The sequence below is a fragment of the Macaca nemestrina genome, chromosome 18, assembly GCF_043159975.1.
Source record: "Macaca nemestrina isolate mMacNem1 chromosome 18, mMacNem.hap1, whole genome shotgun sequence".
Classification (NCBI taxonomy): Eukaryota; Metazoa; Chordata; class Mammalia; order Primates; family Cercopithecidae; genus Macaca; species Macaca nemestrina.
This window is the reverse complement of record NC_092142.1, coordinates 47,216,986-47,230,247: the sequence shown is the minus strand read 5'-3', so window position 1 is coordinate 47,230,247 and position 13,262 is coordinate 47,216,986. Positions and strand designations below refer to the sequence as shown.

Here is a 13,262-nt window from a genome sequence, read left to right as displayed (position 1 = left end):
ATTGATAGTAAGGCCATGTATATAAGACTAGATTTAAAACATTTTCCCTCACAGCTTTCGTTACTTTTTTTTTTTTTTTTGAGACAGTCTCACTCTGTCACCCAAGCTAGAGTGCAGTGGCATGATCTTGGCTCACTGCAACTTCTGCCTCCCAGGTCCAAGCGATTCTCCTGCCTCAGCCTCCCGAGTAGCTGGGATTACAGGCATGTGCCAACACATCTGGATAATTTTTTGTATTTTTAGTAGAGACAGGGTTTCACTATGTTGGCCAGACTAGTCTCAAACTCCTGACCTCAAGTGATCTGCCCACCCTGGCCTCCCAAAGTGTTGGAGTTACAGGCGTGAGCCACCACACCCAGCCTCATTACTATTTTTAAAACAATTTTTGGTAGAGATGAAGTCTCACTATATTTCCCAGGCCGGTCTTGAACTCATGGACTTAAGCTATCCTCCTGTTTAGCCTCCCAAAGTGCTGGGATTACAGACATCATTCGCCGCGCCCGGCCCATTTTCCCTCATAATTTTGAAGGTACTGCACATCCAGTGTCAGTGCTGAGGCCACTTTACCCTCAGTGATCTGAAAAGTCAAGAGGATGAAATGTTTTTCCTGGTTAGTAATGGTCCTTTCGATCTGAAGATGCCTAACTTTTAGGAAATGTTCAATTATTTCTTGGATAATTTGTTCCATTTCATCTTCCTGTTAGAACTCCTTTTAGATGCTGGAGTTCTAACAATTGTTAGAACAAATTGTTTTTCACTATAGTTTTTTCCTGAATAATTCTCTGACCACTTTTAAATCTCAAAGCCCCGTCTTGTCCTCTGTTCTCGAAAGAGGTTTTCTCCAGCCTTCACAGGCCTTTCCTTCAAGTGCTCCTGCTTTCCGTCCTGCCTCTTGTAATAGTCTGGAGCTGAAGGTGTACTCCAGGCCGCTGTGGCTGTCCTCTCCTGAGGCTGTGGAAGCCTTTACTTGGGCTACGATTTGCTCTGAGAGGGGACCAAGTAGAAAACCCATTTGTTCTACAGAGGTTCTAAAAATAGAAAAAAGTATCCGGGCGTGGTGGTGCACACTTGTAATCCCAGCTAGTTGAGAGACTGAGGCAGAAGAATCACTTCAACTTGGGAGGCAGAGGTTGCAGTGAGCCAAGATTGTGCCACTGTACTCCAGCCTGGGCAACAGAGCCAGACTCCATCTCAACAGGAAAAAAAAAAGACTATTTCCTTTTTTTTCCTCATCTTGCTATGAACCTGCCAAAATCTTGTTGTAGACTAAATTGTTGTCTAGTCTGTTGTAGACTAATACTGGCAACTAATAACTTAAAATCTAAATACTCTTAAGTTCTGTACATTTTATCACAATATTTTTATAAGCAGTTTAGGATCTGGAGCCTCAAGACCCCACATGTATAGAACCTTTTCAAAATGTAGTCATTAGATACGGTTAATGTTTATTAGAGTTTCCATTCTATACTAGCAAAGTTTTCTGCAGGGGGAGAGGAGGTCTCAAATAAACTTCAAATTTAAGAAATGGGCTTAAAATTTAAAAAAAGCTACTATCCTATTTTGCACACGTGCTATATCTTTAACAATTTGTCAAGTAGAACAAGGCCTCAAATTTTCATGTGAACTGCCGGTATTTCTGATGACCACACTAATATTTTCTCCCTTAGCAAATCTTCTTAGAATGGAAAACGGGCTGAATGCGGGGGCTCACGCCTGTAATCCCAGCACTTTGGGAGGTGGAGATGAGAGAACTGCATGAGGCCTGGAGTTTGAGACAAGCCTGGACAACACAGAGAGACCCTGTCTCTACACAAAATAAAATAAATGAGCTGAGCATGGTGGCGTGCTCCTATAGTCCCAACTATTTGGGAGACAGACAGGAGGATCGCTTGAGCCCAGGAGTTGGAGGCTACAGTGAGCTACAATCACACCACTGCACTCCAGCCTGGGCAACAGAATGAAACCTATTTCAAAAAAAAAAAAGAAGGGAAAATGTGAAAAATTGTCAGTTTTTATTTGATCAAAAATTTAAAATATGAATTAGTTACAGGTATAAAAATTTAATATATACTTAAAACCCAGGTTTTCATAGAAGGCAAAACCCCTATTTAAAAATAATATTAATTTTAAAAAATTAAATAAAAAATAAAAACCATATAAATTGGTTTTTTCATACTTACTGGAAGAACAAGACCTCTCAGTGTAATTTCTCCAGTCATGGCTACATCTGAACGTACCAGCCGCCCACTAAAAAGTGAGGCGAGACAGGTTACTATGGTAACTCCAGCAGATGGTCCATCTTTTGTGACAGCTCCAGCTGGGAAGTGCAGATGGATGTCTGTGTTGTCAAGAAGATCAAAACTTCCAAAAGCTTTAAAAAGGAAAAAAGGACTTTAATGTAGAAAAATTAAACCTGTTTTCTTTTTCTCCTAAAAAAAAAAGTCACAAACAGAAATGAATGTTTAGGGTAAATGAATTCTTCAAAATATTAGTGGAGAGTACAATTTGAGTGAGGGTCTAGAAGAACAGTTCCACTCTAAGTCGGATTAAAACAAAATAAACCTTTTGAATTAGTTTCTAGTTCAGGCACTAGTCAAATAGTCCTGAAATGGGAACTAGAATTTCCACAGGGGTTCAAAAGCAACAGTGTGTACTTCGCTAGAGGCGTAACTAGCAGTCTCGAGCTCATGCCAGTCTCCGCCATGGAATGGTGTCACCTCCTGGGTCATGCCTGCCTGGCCGGGTGCAGGCTCCTACCGTTAGTCAGCTGGTACTTCTTTGCGTTGCTGCGCAGCCAGCTGATAGCGAGGTGGGCGGACTCCTTCATCACGTCCCCGAGCTGGCCGGTCAGAGTTAACTGGCCCTCGCCATCCATTCGACTCGCCTCCACGAACATGATTTCTCCACCTAAGGGAGTCCAAGCCAAACCTATTGCTACTCCTGGCTGACTCAAACGCTGAGATACCTTGAAAGAAGAAGAATGATCAGAGTTGGGCTGGCAAATGCCGAAGTGTTTGCAGGTGACTGATACCACACAATCCTGCAAGAGTTGGCTGATTTCACAGAGGACTTCAGCCACTTACCTCAAAGTCCTTGTTATCTAACATCATTCTGAGTCATATTCAGCACTTACTCTCTGGCTTTCTGCCAGGAGAAAGACCTAAACTTCCTCTTTGACATTTATCAGAAGCAATTTTACCTTAAAACATATGTAAATAACTTGGCTTTTTATAAGCCAGATCTAGTTACACATGCCCTAGTTTTCAAGGAATAAACCCAATAGTTTTATCTAAGTGTCTTTATTGGGCTGCAAATATGTGTATATATTTTGAGACAGTCTCACTCCACTGCCCAGGCTGACAAGTGCAGTGACATAATTTCAGCTCACTGAAACCTCTGCCTCCTGGCTTCAAGTGATTCTCCTGCCTCTGCCTCCCAAGTAGCTGGTACTATGGGTGCATACAGGCCACCACACCCAGCTAATTTTTGTATTTTTTGTAGAGATGTGTCACCGTGTTGGCCAGGCTGGTCTGAAACTCCTGACCTCAAGTGATCTGCCCGCCTCAACCTCCCAAAGTGCGGAGATTACAGGTGTGAGCCACCGCACCCAGCCTATTGGGCTGCATATTTATATATACTTCATAACCTAGCTTCATTTTAGGTAATCATGAATTTGTTTCAAAAAGTGGAAACCCTCTTATTAGCAGACCTTTAAGAAGAGTGAACTTGGCCAGGCACAGTGGCTCATGCCTATAATCCCAGTACTTTGGGAGGCTGAGGCGAGGACCGCTTGGTCCCAGGAGTTCGATAGATACCAGCCTGGGCAACATGGTGAGACCCTGTCTCTTATTATTATTTTTTTTTTTTAGAAAGAAAAGTGAGAAGGATTATATTAGAAACTCTAGATTTTACTTCTCCACCGCTTACCTTTAACTTTCTCTGTTACTGCTGCAGAGACTATACAATACTACATAATAAACATCCTGGGTTCTTTCCCATGGGATGAGAGGTCCACTGTACTGCCTGCCATCTTAAATTGAACATGTTGTCACCTGAGATTAGGAGCATAGGTGATGGGCCATAGGTTAACACATCCAAGTTATGAAAACACTAAAAAGTAACAGTGGAAAATCAGTAATGTTAATTCTCAATGCACCCTTTGAGCTTTAAAATTTCCTACCCATTAGAAGTTACTCATGTTAGAGGAACTGAACACAATAGGTCAACTAAGCATGAATCCAAACAGGAGATGTTTCTACTGAGAGCTGACCTCACTAAGGAACAGCAGTATACAGCCTGACTTTCTGGGTAAGGGGCTGGGTTGCTTCTTTTTCTAAGGGGCTTGGACAATGAAAATCCTGATCGTAAAAATTACTCCAGAATTGTGTGGCATCCACTGAAGCTACTGGGCACTTCTTTTCCTTTTTTTTTGAGATACGAGTGTCTGTCATCCGGGCTGGAGTGCAATGGCGCAATCTCGGCTCAACGAAACCTCCGCCTCCTGGGTTCAAGCGATTCTCCTGCCTCAGGCTCCGAGTAGCTGGGATTACAGGCATGTGCCACCACACCCAGCTAATTTTTATATTTTTAGTAGAGATGGTGATTTGCCATGTTGGCCAGTCTGGTCTCAAACTCCTGACTTCAGGTGATCTGCCAGCCTTGGCCTCCCAAAGTGCTGGGATTACAGGCGTGAGCACTGTGCCTGGCTGAGCACTTATTTTCAGTAGTAAACATACATTAAAAAAAATTAATCCTAATTAACTTCATTTGACAGGTTAGAGATTTGACAGGCCAAACTCCAGCATCATTGAGCTGACAGCATGAACCTCAGGTCACGCTTTCCTCGAGCTTTGCCACTTGCCCTGTTGTATACTAACTTGAGGAGAAAGACACAAAAGATCTGTATGTAAGATATCAGTACTACTTACAGAAAATCATGAAACAGTTATTTAAAAAACTGTTCACAAGGTTTGTTTTTTCTAATATAAAATCAATTCTCTATACCTGAACGACATACATCTAATTTGGGTGGGAATTTGTCACCCAAATTAGACTTCATTCAGGCTCCTTTCTGGGGTTGGGTGACTGAATCGTGTTTAACACAAAAGGTCATTTGGTACAATTTTGTTACCTCTACCAAGAATAATCCCTTTCTTATATTTGAATCCTCAAAATTCACTTGTCAAAATAATACCAAAAGTATCTCCAAAGAAGCAGTAGTAAGTTTTTTTTTTTTTTTTTGAGACAGAGTTCTTGCTCTGTAGCCCAGGCTAGAAGTGCAGAGGCATGATCTCAGCTCACTGCAACCTCTGCCTCCCAGTTCAAGCAATTCTGTTGCCTCAGCTTCCCAAGTAGCTGGGATTACAGGCGTGTGCCACCATGCCCGGCTAATTTTTGTATTTTTAGTAAGACGGCTTTCACCACGTTGGCCAGGCTGGTCTTGAACTCCTGACCTCAAGTGATCTGCCTCCTTGGCCTCCCAAAGTGTTGGGATTACAAGCATTAGTGACCACGCCCAGCCACATTGTTGTTTTGTTTTGAGACAGAGTCTCATTCTGTCACCCAGGCTGGAGTGCAGTGGTGCAATCTTGGCTCACTGCAACTGCCTCCCGGGCTCAGGTGATCTCCCACCTCAGCTCCCGAGTAGATGGGACTACAGGCACCCACGACCATGCCCAGCTAATTTTTGTATTTCTTTGTAGAGATGGGGTTTCACAATGTTGCCCAGGCTGGTCTTGAACTCCTGGGCTTGAGCAATCTTCCCATCTTGGCCTCCTAAATTGCTGAGATTGCAGGCATGAGCCACCATGCCCGGCCAAGATCTTACTGATTACTGTTGCTTCAAGAAGCCAAGCCAGTTTCCAGTATTCCCCATTTGCGGGAGAGTCTTGGTACTTTGGATAGAAGCAACTGGTAAATTGTTAATTGGAAGGGTAGGTGGTGTAGAGAACTACGTATAGCCAAACCTAGAGCATCTAGGCTTACAATTACTATCCTGACTTGATAACAAGTGTTCTGATATTAACCTGAAAAGAGAGTAATGCCAAATTTGTGTAACTTAACGTCTACATATACAGGGGGGAGAACTGAAGTTATTATCAAACCTGGAATCTCTATGATCAAGGCTAACAGTAGTTATCTAAGAAGCAAAGGACCTACAATTCTTAGACTTGGAGTCATATTCTTTAAGGACGTGTTCTGAAACTGTAACAATCAAGCATCTGGTTTCCATGTATTTCTCCCTCAGAAATGATAAAGTACAAGTAAATATGGAGGTACGGGATAAGACACACGCTGCTTTCTTGCTCTTGAATGGAGACAGTTTTCCAGCCATCTTAACCCCTTTACACAAAACAATTTGTGTTTTATAGCAAATAAGCGACTCAACATAATTTCAACATGGTGTTTATCCACCAGTATTTTCCTTTCAGCTTCTAGTCCCATGACAGGTTTGTGAAGTCATCAGTTACATTAGCCAAGACAGGCCTAGACTTGAAGTCTAGAATGTTTTTCCCACTCTATGCCAAAGTAGAATGTGGGTATCTCAGGGTCATTTTTGTTGTTCAATTTCCCACCTGTACAATTGTTATGATTCAGTTTTCTTTTGTGTCTAATAAATCTTGTTCCATGAAATGATCAATTTCTTCTGAAATAATTCTGTCAATAAGGTAAATATGCAGATTAAGGAAGAATTTAAACTAAGTAAAAATCTAAAAATAGAATGTGTCTTCTAATGTATGATTGCATTCTTAATACATCAATGCTATTAGTTTTTAAAGAACATTTGGAGTATCTAATCATTGATAATTTCACACTACTCTTCCCTCTTAACTAAAAATAGTGATATTTGATTGAAATCTTAGGTATGCACAACTCTTTGTGACCCTTTCAAGCCTAGACCAACATGTATAGACCCATCAGAGGGACCCATATTTGACATTCATTCAACAGTCCTTTCCAAGCATCCTGATGCAGGCTCTGTTACAGGCCATGGGGACATAAGCATGAATACCTCCCGGCACTGAGAGACTAAAGGCATCAGACACAGGAGCAGTTATACTCCAGTGTGGGGAGCCCTGAAGAGGCAAGGGTCCCTCCCTGTCTGGAGAGAAGACACAGGTGTCACAGGAGAGGCTGAGTCTTAAAATACGAGTAGGAGTTTGCCAGCAGATGCCAAGGAATGGAGATATGAAGAATTTTGTAGGCCTTCTTTCCAAGGACAAGCCTGGCGTCACGTGAGACACAGAACCTGAGCTGCCAAATTGCTGTGGTGTGCAGGTTGCCCTGTAGTGGTGTTCACACCATCAACTGGTTTCTTTTGTAGCTCACAGAGCACTTTGAATGCTCCTGCCAGGGCTGTCACCACAGAAGCGATCCATCTGGCAACCTCTTTAAAGTCTTAGTACTGAGATCCCAAGTCTTGAATTCATGAATATTTGATTTTTCTAGTTGTAGATTTGTTTCAGTAGCATTCAGAAATGGGAAGAGCAGATTCTACATCCCTCGGAGAGGTGCTGGGGTCCACCACTGTCATCTCTTAAGCAGCATTATGCAGCCCCAGGCTGGCCTGACACTTGCATTGCTGAGAACCAGCTGCTCTCCAATCCTTCCAGTAAGGCTGGCACAATGGCGGGTTCCTGCCGGGGCCCGGGACCAGACTGAACATGCAGCATCAGTGCTGCCCTCAACAGGTGGCACAGCAGGTTTATATGGAGCAGCACGGAGAAGTAATTTACTACCATGATTCTTTGGGGCATTTAGTTGGTGTTTAGACTCTTTCTCAGTTCTAGCAGCTGAGTTTGTTTGCTTGAAAGGCAAGCATGATGATAGAATCTCCTGGAATTCGCTTCTGGATGCATTCTATTCAGGAGGCTTTAAAGTGTCTTTGTGTCTATCCTCTTCTTCATTATTTTCTCAGAGCAAGTAACTTTTAGACAAGGGCTTTTCACACACCATGGTCAGAAGCCAACACTGAGGCTTTTATATGAGGTGGGGGACACTTGAAAACATGAGAATCAGGAATAATGAAATGACAGAATCCTGTCCCCAACCAGGTATACTGATCCTTTGTCCCTTTGGAGGTGCCTAATTTCCATTCCTTTTCCTAAAACCAGCCTGATTTCCTGCAGTGACCTACTCTTTCCACGCAGGCTCCCTGAGGCAGAAAACTCAGGATTCTGTCTCCCAGTGAGAGAGTGAAAGGGCACAGCCAGGGGCTGAGGAGGTGCCCAGGCCCACCTACTCGCGTGGCCCCTCCTCGGACTCGGGGCAGTTCTGAGTCTTGCCGTGATAGCACATGCAGTGTGAGCGATGCCTAGGCTTCCTGGGGACACCTGCACCCACTCCTGCTCCTCCCCACTTTTTTTTGTAGTAACGTTTATGTTTATTTTATTTTTAAAACATGCACTTAATTGATTTTGTTTCTGTAGGAAACTTCATGTATTTTGAAAAGGTGACCTATGACACTGTTCCTAAATTTGAAATCTAGGCTAAGTTCCTGGAACCCATTTGATATGGTTTGGATCTGTGTCTCCACCAAATCTCATGTTGAACTATAATCCTCAGTGTTGGAGGTGGGGCCTGGTGGGAGGTGACTGGATCACGGAGGCAAATTTCTCATGAATGGTTTAGCCCCATCCCCTTGGTACTGTCCTCGCAATAGTGAGTGAGTTCTCTCGGGAGGCGGTTGTTTAAAAGTGTGTGGCCACCTCTCCTCCTGTACTCTTGCTCCTGCTCTGGCCACATGATATGCCTGCTCCCCCTTCACTTTCCGCCAAGAACTGTAAGTTTCTCGAGGTCTCCCCAGAAGCTGATGCTGGAGCTATTTATTTATTTATTTATTTATTTTTGAGATGGAGTCTCACTCTGTGCCTCAAGCTGGAGTGCAGTGGCATGATCTTGGCTCACTGCAACCTCCGCCTATTGGGTTCAAGTGATTCTTCTGCCTTGGCCTCCCAAGTACTGAGACTACAGGTGTGCGCCACCACGCCTGGCTAATTTTTGTATTTTTAGTAGAGATAGGGTTTCACCGTATTGGCGAGGCTGGTCTCGAACTCCTGACCTCGTGATCCGCCTGCCTCGGCCTCCTGAAGTGCCAGGATTACAGGCGTGAGGCACCGCACCTGGCCTGATGCTGGAGCTGTGGCTCTGATTCCTGTAGAGCCTTCAGAACCATTAGCCAATTAAACTTCTTTTCTTTATAAATTACCCAATCTCAGGTAGTTCTTTTTTTTTTTTTTTTTTTTTGAGACAGTTTTCATTCTGTCACCCAGGCTGCAGTGCAATGCTGTGATCACAGCTCACTGCAGCCTCAACCTTCTGGGCTCAGGTGATCCTCCCACCTCAGCCTCCCAGGTAATATTTTGTATTTTTTGTAGAGACTGGGTCTCACTTTGCTGCCCAGGTTGGTCTCGAACTCAAGCAATCTGCCCGCCTTGGCCTCCCAAAGTGCTGGGATTTATAGGCATGAGCCACTGTGCCTGGTCTCAGGTATTTTTTTTATAGGAATGCAAGAATGAACTAATCCACCATTTTTCGATCTGTTTAGGGAATACTAAAGGATATTATTAATTAATAAAAGTGTGCCTTCTTACCTTACTTTCGAACTGTCAGTTTGCTAGGTCAGTAACATTTTTTGACATTAATATATTTTTGTAGATTCATCTTCGATGAAAGTAAAATATAGTAAGTGGTGGTATAAGGTTATTAACTATGTACAAAAGTTAGAGTAGAAAAACAGTGGGGATTTTTTGGTGATTGGGGATAGGTCTCTTTTTATGGAGTATGGTAGTTGCAGAAATTAGTATTTGTTTATTCTTTTTTAGTATTACTGGGCAACATGGTGGGTACGCTGACTCCCCAAATTCGAACTCTGTGATAATGTGCACATGCTTACCACCATTTATCAGAGGAAGACATCAAGCTCAAGGAGACTGAGTTTATGATTTAGTGAGTAAGAGGCCGCCTTGCTACTTTCAGGCCTTATTCTTCTACCCTTCTGAGCCCCTGGCTTATGGCAGTTGGCTTTACCATCCTGACTTTCTCCTCACTGTCTCTAACATTCAGGAAGAGTCTAAACACTGCTCCTTCCTTTCTACCCCAGCCCCTGCTATCACCCTGGGTATCTTCAGTGAAGGCATGATGCTCACCCAAAACCTGGCTTCTCAGTTCTTTAAATGCCTCCTGAACTCAGCCACCCTCTTCCAGGTACTTATCACCAACAGAAACCATACTACCTCTGAAACCCCTGACCATCATTTCTTATCCTTCTAGCTCGCCTGTACTCAAGCCATGAACTCCAGCACATTCCCATCATACAGCAGCTCTGCCCTAGCTTCACTCCTCTCTTGTGCAGCCCACATACGTTAGCCCCGTCATTGTAATCTTTTCCTTATAGATCACTCAATATTTTTGTCCCTTTCTACATAATACCTTGCAAAAAGTATCCCTTCTCCCATCAAAAGCCATTTCCTCACTGGTGCTTTGCATCCCACCCCCTCTCACTTTCCTGGAGACTGTTTCTATCGTACCACTGCTCTGTCCTGCAACATCAGTCCTGTGCTCTCTCCTGGATTACTCTTAGCAGCAGCTACTATTTTGAAAACATTCTCCCTTTGACATCCATATTCTCTTCTAGCTGCCTCATTTCTCTGCAATTGTTTACAGCCAAACTTCTAAAGAGCTGCCTACACATTAATTCTACTTCCTCGCCTCCCATTCTTCAACATACTCCAACTTCTACCGTCCCCACCACTCCTTCCTTGTGAAATCTCTTTCAAGGTCACCAACAACCTGCATGCCATCAAATCCAACACACATTTGTTCTGACCTTGATCTTCTTTGATCTCTCAAACAGTAAACACATTCTGATGTCCCTTCTTTCTTGAAATATTCTCCTCTTCTGTCTCTATGGCAGCACAACATCCTGGTTTTCCTCTTCCCTGAAGGCTTGTTCCTTCCCAGTCCCTTTCTGTTTTTCCTGACTTCTTTGTTGGCTCCTCTTCTCTCTATATGATCCCTAAATAATGCTGTACTTCAGGGCTTGCTTCTAGGCTACCTGCTTTTTTATGTCTCCTTTTTTCTCAGGTGATGTCAAAGCCTCAATTTCTGGGGCTCTAAATATCCTCTACTTTCTGATAACCCTATAATCTGTATCTCCATCTTGGGTTTTTCCTCGGAGCCATAGATCTGAATGTCCAAATATCTCTACTTCTATGCCTCGCCAATATTTCAAACTTTTATTTTATTTTTTTTGAGACAGGGTCTTGTTCTGTCGCTCAGGCTGGAGTGCAGTGGCGTGATCTTGGCTCACTGCATCCTCTGTCTCCCAGGCTCAAGTGATCCTCCCATCTCAGCCTCCCAAGTAGTTGTGACTACAGGAGTGAGCCACCACACCCAGCTAATTTTTGTATTTTTTGTAGAGAAGGGATTTTGCCATGTTGCCCAGGCTGGTCTTGAACTCCAGGACTCAAGCAATCCACCTGCCTCAGCCTCCCAAAGTGCTGGGATTACAGGCATGAGCCACCACGCCTGGCCTGGATATTTCAACCTTAATGTGTTCAAAAGAGCCCCCAGTTTTCTTTGCAACACTCCCTCCCCATCTCCCTCCCCCAGTCTTCCCCATCTCAGTAAACGGCACTACTACACACATACCCTGTCACTCTGGCCAGAAACCGGTAAGTCCCTTTTGATAAGTTTCCTTCATTCCCCAATTGTTTCCCATCAGCATGTCTACTTCTACCTCTAAAACAGACCTCAGATACAGCTAGAGTAGTTACTGTCTATCTCAGTACCACCGTTTGTTTTCTCTATAGCATCAACTTCAATTTGTGATTATTTGTTTACCTGTCAATTTTTTTTCCTGCACTAAAGTGGGATCCATGAAGGCAGACATCATACTTTGCTTATTTACTACTGTATTGCCAGAAGCACATGTTAGGTCCTTAATAGGTATTTATTAAATGAATGAAACTCTTTCTAGAAGAAACCACAGACCCTAGACTGTAATTTACCCTAAGGGAGAATATAGGCATTTAGACAAAAAAAGGTATCGGCTGGGTTTAGTGGCTCATGCCTGTAATTCCAGCACTTTGGGAGGCTGAGGCAGGTGGATGGCTTGAGCTCAGGAGTTTGACACCAGTATAGGACAACATGGTGAAACCCCATCTCTACAAAAAAATACAGAAAAAATTAGCTGGGTATGGTAGCACACGCCTGTGGTCCCAGCTACTCAGGAGGCTGAGGTGGGAGAATAGCTTGAGCCCAGGAGTTGGAGGTTGCAGTGAGCTATGATCATGCCACTGCACTCCAGCCTAGGTGACAGAGTGAGACCTCATCTCAAAAAATAAAAAGTAAAAACAAACAAACGAAAGGTATCTTGTAACATCTTGCGAACACCTCAACATGTATTCCAATATTCCTAGTGTAACCTCTCTCTTCAGATTCTTTGCCTAGGAAAGCACAAAGAAATAGAGAAATAAGACTGGCCACTTGTGAAGCGCAAAGAACAGAGGCCCTGCTCAGGTCCACCTGTGAGCTCTCTGCAAAGAACAGAGGCCCTGCTCAGGTTGCCTGTGACGTTTTTCTAGAGTAATAGAGCACTAGGTTTGGAGTTGGTCAGGCCTAGAACCAAATCTCATTTCTGGCATAAGTTGTGTCTTCTCTCGAGTTATTTAAATACTCTAAGCCTGTTTCCTCAACTGTTACTGGAAAGACAACCATGACCGAGGATTAAATGATCACTTGTGGAGGGCCTTGCACAGTGCCTGACAGCCAAGAGATACAAAAATGGTAGTGGTCAACAAGTTGAGCCCAGCCTCTCCCATTCCAAAGCAGAGCACTAGAGTTGGTAAGAATATGAATGAGAATCTGATGTAGAGCAGATGCCTTTTTAAAAAACTCTAATATATCACTGCCACTCTCTTCTAGCAGCCAAGGGCAGGAATTATCTTGACCTGACAGGGTGCTGTAGAAGGGGAGAAAGAATAATGGACTTGGAATAAGCTGATCTGAGTCTGAATTCCAACTCTACCAACTGCACTTTATGTGAATTTGTACAACTCATTTAATCTCTTTAAACTTTTCCCTTGTATGTAAAATGGAATTATACTCCTAGCACAGTGACAGCCCTCATGGGCAAGAAAGAAATGTTCTATAAGTCTTAATTTTATAGACACAAAAGCAGAGGTAGACTGTGTGGTTAAGTAATTTGGGGCTGGTGGTCATAAGATCCCGGGTAGAGACAGACCCCAGGCTACAGGGTG

The 13,262-nt window shown here is 43.4% G+C and overlaps 1 protein-coding gene across 5 annotated transcripts in view; it reads right to left on the bottom strand.

Annotated features, from left to right (window-relative positions):
• Window positions 1–13,262, bottom strand: part of LOC105492228 (lon peptidase 2, peroxisomal) — a 118,899-nt gene that overhangs the window by 11,268 nt on the left and 94,369 nt on the right. For all 5 annotated transcript variants that reach the window (XM_011759257.2, XM_011759256.2, XM_011759254.2 and 2 more), the window contains 2 exons: window positions 2,758–2,965; window positions 2,181–2,371 (listed from right to left, as the gene is read on the bottom strand). In XM_011759257.2, the coding sequence (XP_011757559.2) occupies window positions 2,181–2,371; window positions 2,758–2,965 (399 nt within the window). The remainder of the gene's footprint in view (window positions 1–2,180; window positions 2,372–2,757; window positions 2,966–13,262) is intronic.